Raw genomic sequence first — 19,331 nt, 5'->3', positions numbered from 1 at the left:
ATATGTATAAAGATTAGTCTCTATGTTAGAGGAATGCTCAATATCCTAGTCAAAACCAGGTCCTATTATACACACACCAGCACTCAGGATTGTGAATAGAACAACCTATTTGAAAGAGCTTAAGGCCAGGTCTACAACGGTTACAAACATCCTAATATGTGAACTAGAATGGTGTAGGATCTGTGATCCACTGTATGACAATTTCTACAGCGGGCAAACAGATTTCAGGCATTAATGATGTTGTAATTAAAACAATAAGGAAAACATATTAACATCTGGAAGACAGGCAATCTGCGGCAGCCAATATGACAAATTCGAGCCAGCCATGCTAAGAAAAGCAGATGCACAAAAGCGCAAATATAAGCACATACTGAAAAATAAGTGTTTCGAGATCATCGGGACATCCTTTCAGGCAGATGTGCTGTTCAAAGAAAAACACTCGACAAGGGGAAGCCAAATGAATCACTCACAAAAAGAAGTGTTGAATTCTTTTAATAACACTAGGAAAATATCATAGTATTAAAATCCTGCGTGGGATCCTCAAAAGGTTATTTTGGCTGGGATTTCTTTGTGTTTATAAACCAAACTCTTTTTCCAAATTGTGTTTTCTTTTAAACCAACTACTCCTTTACAATGGTATTTCCAGTTAAAACACAGCTAACCTATAAATACCTGAATACCACAACACACATTGTGTGCGTGGGTTTTGTTTAAATCTTAGCGGAAATAATGGTAACTCTATTCAACACAGGGAAGCAAACGTCGATTTGTTAAGCGGGGAATGTAACAGCCAGTAAAGAATACATTGCATACATAATACAGAAGGAAAAAAATTATCATCTGGAGTATGTGAAATTACACGATTTTGCACCTTAAACCTATTAGAAGTTACTCTGTTGGCCAATACTAATCCACTGAACAAGCAGAATGTTGGTCAGAAGTCTAATGTTTCCTGTACCAGCACAGAGAGAACAGAAGCAGTCCAACGCTGTTAAAAGAAAACATGAAATCCAGCTCATGTTTCTAGTTAGGGATCGATTTCTTCAGGAACTACTGTTAACATAACATCTTCGTTGCCCCTGCGTACAACCATGTTCAACGTACTGTCCTTTTTAATAATGTCACTGACATCACTGGCTGAACTTATCGACTGTCCATTGATGCTTATAATCACATCGTTGTCCTTCAGGCCACCACTGAAAACACAAAGCAGCAATGTATTATTATAATTGCCATTTTATCGTCATTACAATATTGTTTAAAAAACAAGATTGCTGGATTTTTCTTATGTCCCACCCAAAGGCAGTTGCACAGAGACACAGCGGGCATGCAAAAAGCAATCAGAATTTATGAAGCGGTGAAGATTACAATACAATGCAGAAACCTCAGAAATTGGATGGAGGTACAAGTTTGATGAATCCCATATTTCACTGTCTCTGAAGGAATTCACTATTGCAAATAGCGCAGTAATTCTGCAATAAGGATCCTAGATGCTGGTTTGGTAGAAGAGACAGAGGCATATTTTTCTTTTAAAATAACCGCAACAAGGCATTCATTTTAGAGGGGAAATTTTCCAAGCTTTTATTCATGTATACATAGCAAAGCAATCTGAGTGGCACTGTGTGTTAACATATGAGAAGTTTCAGTCCCAGACCCATGCTGTTCTCCATGCATAGCTTATTGGCAGCCACTTCACCTTACCTTTGCGTTTTAACCTTAAGCAGAATAACGCACGCAGCGATCTAGCCCCGTCACCAAGAACGCATGCGTGTCCGTCCCCTTGCCCACCTGCCCGTAAGCCCTCAGAATCCCTTCTCCTGACCTCAGCACCATACGCAAACCGAAAACAAAACCCTCCCGACTCAAAGCAAGATGGGGCCCGGGTCTCTCGCCCAGCTGCCTGAGACTGCTGCCGGGACGGGGAGAAATGGGGTGGTGAGGGATGCCATCGACCACAACATCTTGCCCTGTCTTGCACAACGATCTGGCTCCAAGTTATGGAAATGTTAACCAAGTAACCAGATCAGACATGATTCAGCCCTTCAGCATAATCCTTCTTCACAAAACCACAGAGCAGTCATCAGCCTCTTCCGCCCGCAGAAAAGTCTTACATGAGTGTCTCCTGCAAGCACGATGCCTTGCCAACGCTTGCAACAAATCTGGTTGCCTACTGAAGGCATGGCTTAAAACATTTCTATGGGACAAACCATTCCAGATTATCTTGGTCTCTCATGCAGCCTGTCCTCTCGACTCATACCCAGGACGGGTCGCTGCAGAACTGCTCTCATCCCCTACCCAGCAGGGCTACACAACGTCCACTGGAGAGGAAAGCAGCAGAATGGGCAAATCCATAGGCAAGGGGACTAGGAGTGGGGAGACAGAGCAAACATGGGCTGCAATTTAATTGCCAGGCCAGCCTTCGGATGAAGTGTCCTGATTTGAGTTTGCCTTCAAGTTACGAGGCTACATTTCCTCACATTTCTTCTACCTCTCTCTAATGTCCTTCTCCCACTCTCTGCTATTATCTGTACTCCTATAATGATTTTTCTGCACCTTCAGATTGGACCTGCATGCCAATGCAGTAAGTTCAGTGCCACAATGGAGCAGCCACATTATTCCTATGCTAACTGCAGTTTAATTTCACATTACAGACTTACACCAGTATTCTGCACGAACGGCGCTGCCAACAAGAATTATCTACATAAAGCAGCAATAATTTAGAAAGCAAGCCAGACAGCTAACACTGTACGCCTTACATTGGCATCCAAACTGTAACAAAAAAATATCATCCAACCATCCTCGCAGTCTCCCTAAGAGATAACATATGCCTGCTCCAAGAAGCTTTCTGCCTACATGCCTTTGGTGCTACATACGCCTCTTTCTTGCCACAAAGATTTACTCTTCTCTTAAATGATCTCTAGTTGCAGAAAATGAATAAAGTTTCCTATTTCCTACCCCGGATTACTAAGCAGTTTTGTATTAACCAAACTCTGAAGGGGAAGCGTCTCCAGCAAGAGCCAGCCAGACCATTGCCAGTGACCACAGACCAGATGCTGTACTTCAGCCAGGCATCTCGTGAAGCATGGTACCAGGTGAGGTTCTGAGCAAATACTGAATAACATGAAAAAAAGACCAGTAGGCCAGACCCAAAAGCCCTTCCCCGTAATGTGACTCCTGACAAAGCTCTCACGTGGAAGAGTATCTCGTGCCAAGAGAGGATTTCTCCCCCAGTGGAGGCATGCCAGGAGAGCTGGTGGGTTTGCCCAACACTGAGGTGCCTGGGCTGAGATGGACATGTCCATCCAAGCAAAGCTTCTCTCTCGCTCTCCTACAGGAGTGACCAGCAGGGCTGTGGGGAGCATGCACAAGCAAACATCTTTATTCAGCACTGGCATCGGTACAACAGATGTCTTGGAAGCAATCGCTGAGAAAAATAAAAATTGAGTTTTCACACCCACTGAATCCTTGCCCTTTCGGCCGGGAACGCTGACAGTGCTTCGCTGCAATACACGGATACATTCACAATATTGCCCATTGGGGACTGGACTGAAACCACAAACCAATATCCAGCAGACAACCTAATAGCTATCAGATGGTTGTAATTTTGTTAATTTAGCATAATCAAGATAGCCAGTTAAGCAGGGAACATACTCCGTCCTTACCCCCTTAAGTCAGTGGCAGTGGTTTTGAGAAAAAAGTAGTTCAACTTACGCTTCAGCTGGTGTTTCTGGAATCACTTCAATAACATAGGCCCCAGAGACAACATCAGGAAAGTCTTTATGGCGATCCTTCAGCTCTCTAGCTTTGCTGGAAAATGAAGAAACAGCAACAAAAATATTTTGACAAGATGGGAAAAAAGAAATCATGCATTTTTACTTAGTTAACTCACTTAACATTCACTAGCTGAGGTATTTTACACATGTGGATGTGACACTTCACAATTCATTAACCCTTAAAAGTATTCCAAGAATTATGACCGTTTTTGCATGCATACAGCTTTTTAATGCCTATTTCTGGTAAAGACAATCATTTCAATAGATACAGAGGATCTGAGAAAACATTTCAAAACTTGGTCGTTATTTTAGAACCAGAAGATCCTGAGCTCCTAAAAAAAAACCCTTCAGTTTTCAATGCTTGGTTATACCTCTGATCGAGCACCTGCACACGTAAAAACTTCTAGGTATTTCCACAGGACGCAATATCACCTGCTCATGAGCCTCTTCTGGTTTGAGTATGAATAAGCAAGTCCACACAAAAGCTTCATTTTACATTAAGTGAATTGTTTAATGAATATAATTTTGTATAAATGGAAATATGCATGTAGCTGCTCTAAGTCTTGAAAACATACTGTCCTGTTTTCTCCTCGACTTTCATGACAGCACGGGACTGATAGTAACAATGCTAATAGAGCCCCGGGACCAATTCCCGATCACTAACTATTCTCTTCTGAAGCATTAAGGAAAAGAAAAAGCCAGGGAGTTGTTTAAAAACTAGCTCATAGAGTCTACAGGAGAGTTCAGCCATGCAGCAGATGCAGAGAAAAAGGTAGCAAAAACTGGCTGCGACGTTGTCACCAGCACCTAGAGACGCACACGCTGCTGGTTCGAACCTCCTGGTTGTTTCTGCTGATCATGAGCTTGGTCCAAATGCATGCAGTGCCCACACTTCGGGAAGGTGAGGATCCACCACTTTTACTTACCTAGGAGTTAGAGACATCATTCGAATGCCAATGTATTTCTTTTTGGTTATAGCTTTTCCTACAAAAAGGAAAACAGGTCTTGATCAATGGCTTGATCAATTCCAAAAAGAGAGCCTCAACAGCTGTTGACTTTCTGTTTTATTACTATTTTCATATTTTTCTCTTCCAAAGTGGTGAAGTACAGTACCTTTAGCTTGTCTGTCATGGGATTCAGTCAGGAACTTTTTGATTTTATCCGATGGGATAGCAAACGAGATCCCTGCTGTAACTTTTAATGTGTTAATTCCAATGACTTCACCATCCTGGAGAAATAAGAAATTTTTATTAGCAAATGTGAAACATCTTGAAGAGAAATGGATTATTTCTTCCAAGCAATCACAAAGACAAATTCACATACCATACTCCGTAGCTGTTTTTCAATTTTCTAAACGGTTTCTTTAAGTCTAATTTCTCTGAATCATCTATAGATAAAAAACTGTTCTACAATTTTGGAAAACAATGTCGATGTTCGTATCGCCATTAGCAGAAGAGAGGTCAGAATTGGGCAGCTCTCCAGCTTGCAGCATATTCCACAGCCAATTTTGGTCTGTTTATTTCGGCAGGCACCTCACGAAGCATGGCACCGACCGGCAGGCCAGGTGCTGAGCAAATCTCGCATAATAATATAAAGAAAAAAGACAGTTCACCAAAATCAAAAGCTTTTCCCAGTAATGTGACTCCAAGTGAGAATTTCAGATTAAACATCTCTGGTGACACCTGATGATTCTGAAATCTCAGCAGCTTCCTTCCCTGATCTATCCCAGATAAAAACTACCTAACTACGAATTTTAAAATAGAGGTTACTGGCACTGAAATTGTACTGCAAGTTGGGTGAAAAAAAATTGCCAAATCTCCAAGGCAGAAACTCTGACTAGCTCTTTCTTCTAACTTGTGCCATCCCTCGTTGAGGACCACTGCCTCTCCTCCATTCAACCCCACGTACCCACACCTGAGAGCTCTCAGGCAGCAGTTGGGTTTTGCAGCCTGCTTCAGTTGTTCTCTCTTGGGCTTATCCGCAGCCGCGGCAAGGTCAGCTCTGGCTATGTTCTACAGTATCAGCAAATAAACCCTGGTATCCTGATAAATACATGGGTTTTTCAACCGCCTCAGTGTGATTCAAAATAAAGGGGTAGATATGTTTTTGAATTGTTAATCTGAGTTTCAGTAGGCAAAAAAAAAGTGCCAGCTGCATGGTATACAGTGAGTGCAAATGCCTCAACTTTAAAAATGTGCTTTTTACTTTTTGTAAGGCATGGGCAAAAAAAAAATTGTGCATTACACTTGCTCGAAACTATGCAAACCGTAAACACCTTAAATATTGAAATCCAAGCGTATCTTGTGATTTGCCAGCATAAACACAGACAAGTGATTAGTAAGAACCATGGGAATTTGGTGTAGTCAGCCAGATATCAAATGCTCTGAATCACACTTCTGGTGCGGGGTTTTGTTTGTTTGTTTGGGGTTTTTTGGTTTTGTTTTTAAACTAAAAAGTAGAAACTAAAAAGCTTAACACTAAGCAAACAAACTTAAAGAAACTCTTACCAGATTTACTAGGGGTCCTCCGGAGTTTCCATACTGAAAATAAACATATGGCAAGAACATGTTTTAGTATCTACCTCTTAATTCATGGCAAGCGAAACATGAAAGAAATTTTTGAGATATTTCTGTAGTAATTTTTTCATTGTCTACTAAATATGTGCAATAGAACAGTCTTAACATCATCCCTTTTAGCTGAGCTTTGCAAACACTTAGTCCTTCTTCTCTTGCCAGAGTAAGTTAAGAAAGCCAAGGTTTTTCTTTTGTTTTAATAGTACCACACTAGCAACTTAAGATTTCAGGACAGCTCTGGGAGCTGTTAGTGAAGATTTCTTACAAGGCCAACAGTAGAAGTACAAGAACTATTGTTTTGCCTTAATACAGAAACAAACTTGAGTCCTTAAACTAAGCTTGGCTTCTTTTTTAGAAAACATGAGGGATTTCGAAAAGATACTTATTTGCCAAAGAATATTGCCTCCTCCCTTGTAATCTGTAAAAATTCTGAAGTGAAGGCAGATATTGTACTTGGTGTGGTTCCTTGGGGGATTTTTAAATAACAATCAAGTGCTGCTGCAGCGCAGATGTCCATATTTACATGGATAAAAGAAAAGCCAACTACGCTCACTGTTCTTAAGAACTATATCACTGGCGAAATTTTCAAAGCAACTATTCAAGAAATTTAAGGGCTGCAGGGGATGAGGCTCAGAGCAGGACATACGTTGATGATGGCGTCGGTCTGAATATAGTCCATATCGGAGTTGCGGAGCCCCAGCTCCTTCCCTCCACGCTGAGTGGTACTGACGATCCCCGTAGTCACTGTGTTTTGAAGAGAAAATGGACTTCCAATCGCAACCACAAATTCTCCTGGCCTCAAGTCTGCAGACTGACCAAGCAGAAGAACTGGCAATTTACCCTACAAATAAAAATAAAATAAAAAAAAATTCAAATGTTGTTAGGACACTACTAGAACAAATTCTACAGAAACAAGAATACATTAATAGAGCAGAGGAAAAAAAGAGAGGTTTTTATCCCTTGGGGATTTTGCTCACTCCATTTTCTTTGATTATTTCATGTGGCTCTGTACAGAAACATCTCAATGAACTGCTCTAAAGAGCGGGCTTTTTAGACTGTAGGAGTACTTTTTCCACAACAGGTACCCATTAAATCAAAAACAATTAAAAGACCAAAGGAATATTTATGCTCTGTTGTACAAAGCAAACATCTGATGATACTAGGAATGAGTTGTTTCCAACAGCTTCTTGAAATAATCAGCCAGCAGCTGCTGAAGTAAAAAAATATATTGTTTAAGAGCGAACACTAAAGAGTCATGAAAGCAACAGATGAAGTGTATCAAACATGCATATGTATAGTTAAAAGCATTTTATATTCTCATAAGACACCAGCTAATGTTTCACCTTCTTTTATTTTCAATGGATTCTCTCTTCTAAATAATTACATCGCCTACATACACTGATGTCTTCTTCTGAAGATGTTAAGATTTAAAGACTTTATGGGATTTTTCTGTTGTAACAGTAGGGGTTACCATTATATTTTCTTTTCAAGATCTTATCTCTATACATATTAACTATCATGTTATTGAAGACATTCCCACTAAGACACAAAACATTCTTAAAATCCATCATCAATAGAGATCACTGCAATTTACAGCAATTAAAAAAAAAGGGGGGGGGGGGAGGGAAGGTTGGATCTACACACGCTTGCTAATGCAACGCATCAAGGGAACTGAGTATGGTTTCTCCATGACACGTTGTATCTGCACAGGAACTGAACTGGCTGGATAACAGATGATTCAAACTGGAAAACAAATGATTCAAACTGGACCAATAACCCCCCCCGCAGCAATCAGAAAACAGCTGGGAAGCTCTTAAGGCCTCCTACTCACCAAGTAATTAAGAAAGGGGTTCTGAAACATTATATTTCAAATAAATACTTTGCCTTTATTTATCACCTGCCTGTAAAACACACATTGAGCTCCATTTCTACTTTGCTTTGCATTTTTAAAAACCAGTCTTTACCCTTTCAGTGATGTTACATGTTTTTTTACTCCTTTTATGTTTAATCTGTTGTCCAAATGATCCTGACCCTTCCCAGGTATTTAACTACATATTTAATCGTGTCATTAGACTACTTCTATTAGCATCAATGGACCTCGACATGTACAAATCCAGGTTTCGACTTAAGGATTTGGAGGATTAGGAGGCTACTGAACCTGAAATCAAAATAGAGAAAGTCTGAAGGGATGCATCTTTTGCTTGGCAAACCTAACTTTAACATAGCTTTCCTCCAAGCTTGCCCCACTTCAAAATTCTTTCCTTTGCTCAGCAAACCCGTCCCCGAAAGGAAAAAGGTGTTAGTATAGACTTTCAAAACAAGCCAGTGATTCTAGACGCAGTGGAAGCCCCACCTAGAGATTAACTTAAACCAGTTTCCAAGGAGCAGGTAACATAGTCACTTTATTAAAAACCAGGGTACCTTCGAGGTATTCTTGAGCTATGTCCCTAAAATGGAGGTACATATTGGCTTAATACCCCTTCTTGTAATTCATCACTTCCAGAAAACTTCCATAAGGTGCCTTTTTCATCCCATACCTGTTCCAAAGCGCACAGATTTATGCACCTATACTTGATGGGATCCCAAGAGGTACACACTGTGTGCTCACATAGCAAAGAAACAAGGTAATATTTAGTATGCCCTGGTTATTCGTACAGATTCCCAAGTTAGTGATAATTTTATTTCAGAAGTTAATAGAGGTGAATCATTAGTAAATTTTGGCAAAAAGGGAAAATATTACGTGTTTAAATTGGAAATTGAAAGCTAGCTCTTTAGATGTCTTTTGTCACCAGTAGTTTGAAAGTCTGTATTGGTAAGTCACCCTTAGGGACAAAAAACCACTAACCCAAATGCCCATCACTTTGTGTTTTTCACCTACAGTTTTATATCAAATGTCCTAGGAGATACACAATGTCTGTAAAGTAGAAAGTAAAAAATAAAGGCATCAGTCTTATATGCTGCTGCAAATACAGAAGTTATGGTTTTAATATTTAACAAGCCTGGCCCTGTGTATCCTTTATCCAACTTTGTTACAGTTCCACCAGTAAAATTTTACTCAGATGAACAGATTGTTTCAATAAAACTCATTGCCAAATCCGAGACAGGATAAGATGCTCGATGGAAACTTATCCAGACAGCAAGAAAATAATTAACCAACTGCTTGTTAAACAGAATCAGTTGGAAGAGCAACAGAATAGGCAACACAGTGAGGAGAAAAACATTTCCCTTTCTATCTTTCAGAGGAAAGTTTTCACAACCAGCAATGCCCCGCCATTAAATAATAATTACCCATGGTCCCTATCAGTGCCACAGCCATAGATAAACTCAACCAAGGCTGTGGTTTAATTCTGAAAAGGATTCAACGGCGATACCCAGTCTCCCCATCGTGTTTGCAGCACGGCAGACAAGCAGCGACATCCCAAGGCAACACTGCTGAGCAGTTCATAATCTCAGACCACAGCCCTGACTCCAAGGGACCTCTGCGGGACAGCACGGAAGAGGCAGCTACGATTAGCTGTGCTGGGAAGCACGCAGTATATGCAACACAAACAGCCCCATATGGGTATTGTTTGGATAGAAGGAGCACCCTGGCCCTTCCTTCTCTTGCCAGATGCTATTAAGCTTACGTAACACGTGTTTGCAAGATGTCGTTGGTCAAGAAGAGCATCTCTTTTTGGTACTGCTTTTCCTTATTTAAAAACAAAACAAAAAAAACAAACAAAAAAAAACAACACAAAAAGTGGGTTTTGTTTGTATCCCAGTGCACCGAAAACAGATACTTTCTAGAGAGAGGACATTTATCAGCATATGAAACACAGACAAGCAAAAGAAAACAGAAATCTTTTTTTTTTTCTTCGCTAATAGCAAAAAAAGATTGGTTGTGTACAAAGTTAAAGATTTATACAACGTTCCTGAGTTATAAAAACAGTCATGAAGCCAAAATCGCATTTGGCAGCAAAAAGAAAAAACATGAACAATCTCTGACTAATACAATTACTTTTGATTGTGCTGAGTTTTCAAGCCTGTGCCTATACTAGCTAGGCTTCAGTTCAAAGTCTAACGCTGTATGGATTGGCTGTGGGTCACCCGTGTGATTCAACACGCCTTCTGGAAAGAGTTTGGCTAACCTTTCCTTTGCTAGGAACAAAAATCAGTTGCAAAAATCGCCTTGCTCTGCACATATTATGAAACAGAGCTTTGGAAAATGTGTTCTGTATGCAGTACATTTCTAGAAGAGATATAGCCTTATGCAAAAATACACTATCTCAAGATAACTACAAATGTAACTAATGCATTTGATTTGTCATATTCTGTTAACCCAGAGAATTAATTTTCACCTGTTACATAGCCCCATGCCATGAGGAGGGGATGGGAGGACCACCCACATGGGCATCTATCACACTTAAAGAACGAGAAGGATGCTGAGCACAGTTGAAAAAAGAGCTCCAAGGTCTGGGAGTCTACACGGTAAATGAATATCAGCGGGCCTGCGTACTACTTGAAATGGTATTCCTTATGATTTCGCAGTGTGGTGCAGAGCACACTAACAGCACTGCACGTAAATACTCTCATTAGTGCCTCTACAAGTAAATGCCATGAAGAATTGGTTATGATGAATATATGCATTGTATTGGCTTTAAATTTTGGGTTTTCTCTCTAGAAAAGCTTAAAAATAACATCGCTACATTCAGAACTAAACTTTCCACTGTCAAAACCCCCACAGTATTTATTTAAATTGTAGAGGTGGTTTTGAAGGGAAATCAGTATAAAACCAATCAAAATCCCCGGGCATCAAGTGCTTGAGTTGGATGTATGTCCTTCTGCAGTCCGCAAGAGGAGCGCTGGAAATGCAGGGCAAGCACGTATAGCAGCGGTTGTAACCAGAATCGTATCAGGACACCCTGCCTGTGCCCGCACACCCTTCCACTGGCAAGCTCTTGCCTAGGATGTTAAGGCAGTCCTTGTAGACCAAGTGTAAGTGCTTGGGTCTAGGGCCCTTAGTAACTATAAAGGGGCACTCTTCAATTTTTACATAACATCGATGGTCATCAGGATGACGTAACTACTGTTGCAACTCGTGATTCTCTTTGGTTAACTATAGATTTGCCACAACAGTTAATTAAAATCCCAGGCAAATGAGCATGCCTTGCAGCACAATGAACAGGGAGCCAGAAACACCCAGCACCTAACCAGCTTTCCCAGTGACTCACTGCATGACCTTGGGCAACACATAACATCTTTTCTTTCCCTCCTCCCTCCATTTTTCATTTGATGAAGCCTCGGGGCTTTGCTGGGATCCATGTTTACTCAATAAAACAAATCTGCAAGCAGGCATTCCGCAAGTACACAGAAATAGGACTAAACATGCAAAACCATAAGTGGCACATGACTCACTGTTTACACCCAGCCAGAGAAGGAGCCATTAATTAGTGTTAATATTTTAAGCCTTTCTCATCCCAAAGGGCTTCAGACATATTTATATATGGATTTGACTCAAAGCCTGGATAAACATAACTCCCACGAGATGGAGAGCTGCACACCGCCACAAGAAAAGGCTTCATCCAACAATAAGACACAGCTATCGTGGTACAAGAGATTAGGACAAGTATAGAAGAACAGCACCATCAGCCAGGAGCCAGATGTTCACCTGATGCACATGAGCAATGTAGCTCAAGTCGGGTAAAGTAAGCGGAGCCTTGACACATCAGCTCTGAAGCTAAAAGAGGAGGCAGCATGTAACCACCACTGGGCACAACCAGTGCCACAGAGGAATAAACACCAAGAGGCAGACGACCATAACCAGTAGGTGTTTTGGTTGGAACTTTTTAATCCATGAAATAAGTGAAGCTGTCTCTATATTGGCACTGAAACCAAGTAAATCCCTTCTCTGCTCTGTAATCCCCTTCGTTTGCGGAAGGAAGATCACAAATTTGCAGGAAGGAGTTCAACAAATTGTTGAAGAGGAGACAAATGTTAAAATTGTTTTCGTCCTTCATGCTTTTTATTTTTAGGTGGAAAAGAAAGACAGATTTCCTTCATGCTTTTTATTTTTAGGTGGAAAAGAAACAGATGCTTGTATGGTACGCTAATTCAGCTGTAAGTAACTCTGGCAAAACATGTAACTTCCCTGGGAATTGCATTTCTGTTCTCATTAATGAAACTATTTGACTTTCAGAATACGTTATGGCAAAATAAAAACACAGGCCGTGAGCATATAAAAAATGTACAGTATCATCTATAATCTAGAAACTGCTTGACAAAACGCCAAAGAAAATGAAAAACCCAAGCTGAATGCATTACAAGGCTCCAAAAGTATTTCATCTATAGTTAGAAAAACAAAACTGAGTCTCCTTATCTAAATATGGAGCATGGGAAGCTTACAGAAAAATAAAAAAGAAAAAAGGATGAAGCGTTGTTTTGCTATGTCACCAGGATTTCAATTACCTGGCAAGATATTGCTGTTGTCCCTTAAAATAAAATAAAACACGCTGGTGCTGGCAGACCCACGCTGGAGGTACGTGAGCATTTTGCCATGCGGGGAGCTGGACCGGCACGTCGTCCCCGCAGCGAGGGCTACTAGGAGCTGAAGATGGCAGGAAACCACTGCTGCCTAAACTGATGAGTAAACAGGAGTTAACATGCAAGCTTTTTACAAGCGATTTCATTTCTGTGAGTCCTGAAGACTTCTGGAACCAATATGTGGGCTTCCTCAGGCTCTCGAGAGGAAGCGACAGATTTCGAAGTCAAATAGCATTTTAGGAAAGCCACTTACATCTGGTATTCAAGTAGTTTGGTTTTTCAAAATGCAGGCTATTAAAATATTGATACATAAACAGGAAAGTTTGCTTTCCTGCTTCCTCCAGTTTGTACACACAGGGGAAAAAAAGCAAATCCCCTCTGACCACAAAGATACAGACGCTGCATTGCCTCACGAAACCACCGAAGGAATGAGGGCAGAAAGCCTTGTTGTTTTAGAAGTGTCAAACCAAGTGGTTATTAGTAAAAAGCAGGGAAAACCTTAAGCAAAAGGGCTGAAGTACCACCGCAAATTAGAGATCGGTCACAAACCCACTACTGCTGTATCACTTAGATGCCAAATCCTGCCTGGGATACAGAGGCCAGTAACTGGTCACATTGAGGAACAAAAATCTTCAGACCCTGGCATGCTTTCCCTGACATAGGTGCTATTTCAGAGTCAGTGGCAAGCGTCTCACGGCTGGTTTTTAAGTGTGTAGGAAAAAGATACACTGCAAAACAAAGTCCTTCACCATGCTCACCCCCTTCTGTACTCGCTGCCAAACCATAGGCACCTGCCACCGAGATAAATTTCTGCGGGGCAGAGTCCAATTTCCAGGGGTGAAAGTGGTCTCCAGGTAGACATTTACCTCCACCTTCCACTACTTTTGGCTTCCAGCTTCGATTTGGGTGAGGACACAGGGCTCTTTCATACCTCTACCCTCCATTAACCCTGACGTTGCCCATTAAACCACTCCTAAAATTTTCTTTCCTCCTTCTGGTGTTTACAGTTTTCAGCAGCTGTCTCACACATTCTCATTTAACAAGGTAGTTATTTGTCTTGAGATGAATTTCATAATCAAGCTTTGCCAGCTCAAAAGCATCTGCTAGCTTTGGAGTGTTGTGCAACATTTTTGATGGGTTTCAGGCTCACTGCAGTATCACACGTGCCACACAGGATGGATTATTTCATCAGCCTCTGCCTACACTGCCAAAGTCCAAATTTTTCTAGGGAAGTTTTATAAGTTCTACATGTTCATACCCAAACTGCCTGCAACCATTTCTTTCTAGTATTGCCGTCTCCCCAAAGCTGTTTGCCTTCGGAAGGATGGCTATATTGCCTTTGCATTCACCACATGACTCCGATCTTACTTCCTACTTTCAACACTTCAGCAAACTGCTGTGTCTCACTATGGACACAAGAAATACAGCTTCTCTCTTTTACAGACTGTAAAAATAAGCGTGTTTTAGGATGAGAAGAACAACTCCAAGATTTCTGTTCCTCATTGACTGCAAGATGTTTTTCCATGGCGAAGAATTTAATCAGGGAAATGGTTCGTCCTTACTGGTGCCCAGATTTTAGCACCCTCTTTCATTTCCTATTGCACTCAGCAAAGCTAAATTAGTTCTAGTAATGTCTTTGGCCAGATGTTCACAGCTTAAAGAAAAACAGCATGCAGGCTGCTGCAAAATCTTAACAGTTTTAGGAATACCAGCTGACAGTCTAAACTCATACTTCAAGCCCAGCTCTGTTACTAACCACAGAGGCATTCTTCATCCTTCAGATCCTGCCTTAACGTGCCACAGAAAAACAGAAGAAAAAACAATTTCTGCATCTTTGATGTCACCTTCAAATAATTTATTCAAAAGGAAGAACTTCACCTCTTACTTCAGAAAAATTCTTAGGGATGGTTTTCATGCTATATCCAGATTTTTCAAGGGTTATTTGTACCGTCACATTGACTGCTTTAGTCATCAAACACATTTCAACTTCCAACAAATTATTACCTCTGTGATTTTGAAAAGCCTTTTATGAATCTGAATGACTGCAAGGCATTTCAGTACAAAAAGGAAAGCTCAAACACTGAACCTGAATGGTTATATAAAAATGTCACATGAAAGTTCAGCCTGAAAATCAACTTCTCAGCTGACCGCGGTTTCATTTTAACTTTTCGTGAACACTTAAAATTTTGTGTTTCTAATTCTCCCAGAGCAAAGCATCACCTGTCCTGCAAACAGAGGTGCCTCAGGCCTCACCTTGGATTGGGATTTCCCAGCACCATGTCACTAGAGCTAGCTGGAAAACTGGTCTCATCCCAGAAAGAAAAAAACAAGCAATACAAGAAGTTTTCCCCAAGTCTTCTCAAAATTATCCTGAGGTGCAACAGGTAGGGGCCAGGGGGAACAACACATGAGGCACTGGATTATACAGCTGACAGGACACTTAGCAAGGATATGTCAGACCCAAGTTTATATCCAGATCTTATCTAATTTAAAGCAGAGACCTGAAAGTTGATCTCCTGCTACCCAGATGGATGTGCTAAGCTGACACTGTGCGAGGAAGACAGCGGGGGCCCACTCACCTTCTGCAAGAGCTCAGCCTCCAGGTACTGAGACACTGCCTGAAGTTTCATTAAAACCAACCCTTTTTCTCATAGACAACTGAATATTAACGGATCAATTCCTCCCCTCTCCACCCCCAAAAAGAAAAACGTAGCTGATTTGGCTCTAGATAGCTCTAAGACAGGAAAAGTTCCTGCCTTAAAGAATTTGCAAATATATATATATATATATATATATATATAAATGAATTAGGTTGCAATGCTGATGTGCTGTTTGCAAAACAGGGTCACAATGACGTTCAAAAATTAAACTGATGGAAGAAGACGGTGACTATCATTTAATCACACAGCAGTAATTTTTAAAAAAGAAGAGTATCTGCCATCTTTCAAGTCATAACTAGAATCACCAATTCCACTCCTGTGTAGCAGCAGTTTTCACTAGAGGCAACTCATCTGGCTGCATTCTCTTTTTTCCAAGCTGCTTCCAGTCTTCCCGGTTCTGCCTTCCCGCAAGCAGCTTACCAGGGGAATTTTGGAGCCACTTCTTTAGGCTCCAAAAATAAAACTCTATGTCTGCTGTCTTCTTAAGTCCTCAAAACAATCTGTCACATCAGTTCAATGTCTCCTTTCATTGACTTACCAGCTTCTTCCTTCCCTGAAGCTCACCTTCCTATCTCCTCAAGTCCTTTCCTTCTCACCAGCATTTTCTGGTCTAGTTTCCCCACCACGCTGTCCTTCCAATTTTAAATCACTTTTCCAGCTGCCCCTCACTCCCTGCCATATCCTACTCAGCCTAACGCTGCCAGTTCTCATCCTGGGGATCTTTCCCTTTGCTTTGTTACTGCAGATTGGCTTCTGCTTATTTTAATATAAAAATGAGAAAATAACTGATTGGTACATGTGTAAATAGGTTACCTCAGGAAAACAGAAGAAAAAACAACATGGCAAAAAAACCATTCTTGGTATTGTTAAGGTTTTCTGCCATGCTGCTGTTAAGAAGCTTTTAAATAAGAAAAAAGAAGGAGCCTTTAAATGACAAAGGTGGCAAGGGAGCAGCAGGAGCACTGCATATCTTGGGTCATCCAAGAGTTCTGCATTAGACGTCTGATTTAGTCATGAACTCTGGCACAAACACTTTTGACCTCGCCGGGGAATAGGTCTGAACTAAAACAACACTGCAAGATCTACACATTTTTGAGTCATGTGTTTCAAATGAAACATTCTTGCCCATTAAATTTGGAGGTCATTAACTAACAGTCCAAATAAGGGAAACCAACATGAGCAACACCCCAAGCAATCACATGGATCTAATTGCATGTACATCACACAGTAGTATTTCAACACAATATTCCACTTGCGCTACGCTGTCAATGTGTGCAGAACCGCATGGCAGCTTTTCTGCTGTTGCAGGAGGCAGAATAACGCTGACAGCCTCGTGCTTGAGGTGGAGGAAGACTATGGATGGGAAGCTGCATTGCCGTTTGTTCAGATAACCACTTGCAGTGTAAGAGCATCTTTCCAAGCTGGATTTAATTTGCATGTTCAGGATGGTTCCTGAGATATTTTCCCATTGTAATACCCACATCAGTGTGGTACAGCCCTTCACAGGCACAAATATATCTTCTAAAAGCAATCTGTGACTTCAGTATAGGCACACAAGAAAGACTAATACATCCCTCTACCAACTACAAGGGAACAACCCCCATTTCTTCTCAGAGGGAGAGAGTTATATTTGTGTGTAAACCAGCCAGGAAACAATGTTGGTTTTTATTTTGAGGATGCATACAAAAGTGCAATGTACTTGCTTGCACTGCACTGAGAGGTGATAAAATTAACCACTACCAACCACAAACTTGGCTTTTAAAAATGTGTATCCACCTAGCTCAAAGATTCAGCCTTTCCTTCTAGCTTTTCCTTTCCTTACTAGCCTTTCCTTCAGACATGAAAATTAGCAATAGCTGTTGGAAAGGAGGATACTAAATTAAGAGGAATAAAATGTGTCTTGCTTGAACAACTCACCTGAGAATCTATTTTAATTAGTGCAATGTCAGCTTTTTCATCAACATCTTTAATTTTAGCTTCATACGTTTCACCGTTCTTCAGTTCCACCTTCACTCGGTTTTTGTTGGTGACAACATGGGCGTTTGTCACTATCAGACCGTCTTCCGAGACGATGAACCCTGAACCACTGGCAACAGGAATCTCCCTCTTTGAATAAGGAAGTCTAAAAGACATGGGAAATAAACATTTACCGCTGCAAAAAGTTGCAAGATCACAAACCATTCTAAATGATACGCAGCCAAAAAGGGTTTGGTGGTTTTTAATGCTTTAGGATACCTGCTGTTACTTGCTATCATTAAGAAGATAACGCACATGCATTAGTTTTAACTTCCCCCCCCCCCGCCCCGACTCTCAAATTATCTCTAATTCTTAAGCATGACAAATATTTATCATCTCAAAAACCTCTTTGCTATTACATAGCATCAATCAACACTTCTGGCACACTGGCAGCTGTTTTCAAGAATACAAAAATCAAAACTGGGCATCTTGTTTACTTGCGAAATAATTCAATGTGAACCACAGCAGGAGCTATCTTCTCCACCACATCTGCAATAAAGTTGTATTTGTGCCGCAGGCTATTAGGATGTTCTTGGCCTGAAATAGAAACAGAAAACATGTCATGAGTTCCTCAAGTGACAGGAGAAGGGTCATTGCAAAACACCTGAATTAAAAAAAGCTCCAAGTGGATATCTTTCCCCTCCTTAAAAGTCATCTGCAGCATAACCCTTGCCCCTAGATTTCCTTTCTGCCTCTTTGCACAGAGGAGACAGCATGCTTTATCATTAGGACAAAGGGATCCATGAAACCTTCTTGCTTCACGTGCACGTAACTGGGCCGTGGGGCAGCAGATCTGCTGCTCCAAGCCTGGCCGTAGCCGCAGACCCTGGTTCAGCTTGCCCCACCGCTGGCGGCTCCCGGGGATCGCAGGGTTTAGTCCACGTCTGCACTGCCCCGCTCTTCCTTTGAGAAAGGGATTTTGTACTCAGATGCCTCCATTTCTGCTCTCACCTCTTTTCTCAGTGGTCTATTTAGCTTGTATGGTCTTCTCAGATTAAACAAACGGGCTCTGTTCCTCTGCCAAAACACGCCTTCTTAGTGGTTTTTGAAGTCTCATGCTGCTGCATTTGTAAAATGCCGAGGACAACAAGGTCCTAACCCCAATGTAAGCCTACAGCAGCTGCTGTGGAAGTTTAACTCGGGTACGAGGCTCGTGCTTTCTCTCCCACTGGTGTCCCCACACAGCTTGAGCCACCAGCCTCTGCCTGGCACCTAAACGTGGATGCATGTTATATATCCTCTACACAACCATACTCAAGGCATCCTTTCCACTGCAACCACCTGTGGTCCATCAACTCCACAGAGGAGTGGATCCCACCTACTCTGGAGTTACTGAACCACCCTCAAGGCTATAAAATAGATACGGACACGAAAACAATGGGACCACAAAGCTCTGCATTCCTGGGCAGTGCTGTAACACAAAAGCTCATGGTCACTGAGTATTCAAGGGAGGTCAGTGGGATTTTCAAAAGCAACTGGATACCAAACTCCTATTGTGGCCATCAGAAAACCTGTCTGCACCATCAGATGTCTGAAAATCACTGGAACAAACTCACAGTTCTGACACAGCTTCCCCTTCTCAAGTAGCTCGGTGACAAAAGGGTTTTTATTTTAAATTGGGAGCAACTAAGCAATTGGAACACCCCAAAGAATTATTTTGTATTTCCCTAGAGGCAAGAAACACCCTTTGTTTTCATTAGTCTTCCCATGTTATCTGATGCATCCATCTCATGTTCTGAAGGCACAAGCCTTGCAACTGACTTTCAGATGAGTATTAATGTGCTGTGCTG

The 19,331-nt window shown here is 41.3% G+C and overlaps 1 protein-coding gene across 1 annotated transcript in view; it reads right to left on the bottom strand.

Moving 5' to 3' along the window:
• Nucleotides 1-475: 475 nt before the first annotated feature.
• The window catches only part of HTRA1 (HtrA serine peptidase 1), a 34,585-nt gene continuing 15,729 nt past the window's right edge, over nucleotides 476-19,331 (bottom strand). Inside the window, exons 2-9 of the mRNA XM_087766338.1 lie at nucleotides 17,979-18,078; nucleotides 17,443-17,647; nucleotides 6,993-7,187; nucleotides 6,281-6,313; nucleotides 4,887-5,001; nucleotides 4,700-4,757; nucleotides 3,712-3,807; nucleotides 476-1,196 (exon numbers count right to left, since the gene is read on the bottom strand). Coding sequence (XP_087622464.1) covers nucleotides 1,028-1,196; nucleotides 3,712-3,807; nucleotides 4,700-4,757; nucleotides 4,887-5,001; nucleotides 6,281-6,313; nucleotides 6,993-7,187; nucleotides 17,443-17,647; nucleotides 17,979-18,078 — 971 coding nt within the window. The 3' untranslated portion in view covers nucleotides 476-1,027. The remainder of the gene's footprint in view (nucleotides 1,197-3,711; nucleotides 3,808-4,699; nucleotides 4,758-4,886; nucleotides 5,002-6,280; nucleotides 6,314-6,992; nucleotides 7,188-17,442; nucleotides 17,648-17,978; nucleotides 18,079-19,331) is intronic.

This window comes from Nipponia nippon, unplaced genomic scaffold, assembly GCF_047370975.1.
Source record: "Nipponia nippon isolate SJK-2023a ecotype South Korea unplaced genomic scaffold, ASM4737097v1 scaffold_3, whole genome shotgun sequence".
In the NCBI taxonomy this organism is placed as follows: Eukaryota; Metazoa; Chordata; class Aves; order Pelecaniformes; family Threskiornithidae; genus Nipponia; species Nipponia nippon.
Note: the sequence above shows the minus strand (reverse complement) of the source record. Positions and strands in the feature narration are given on the sequence as shown.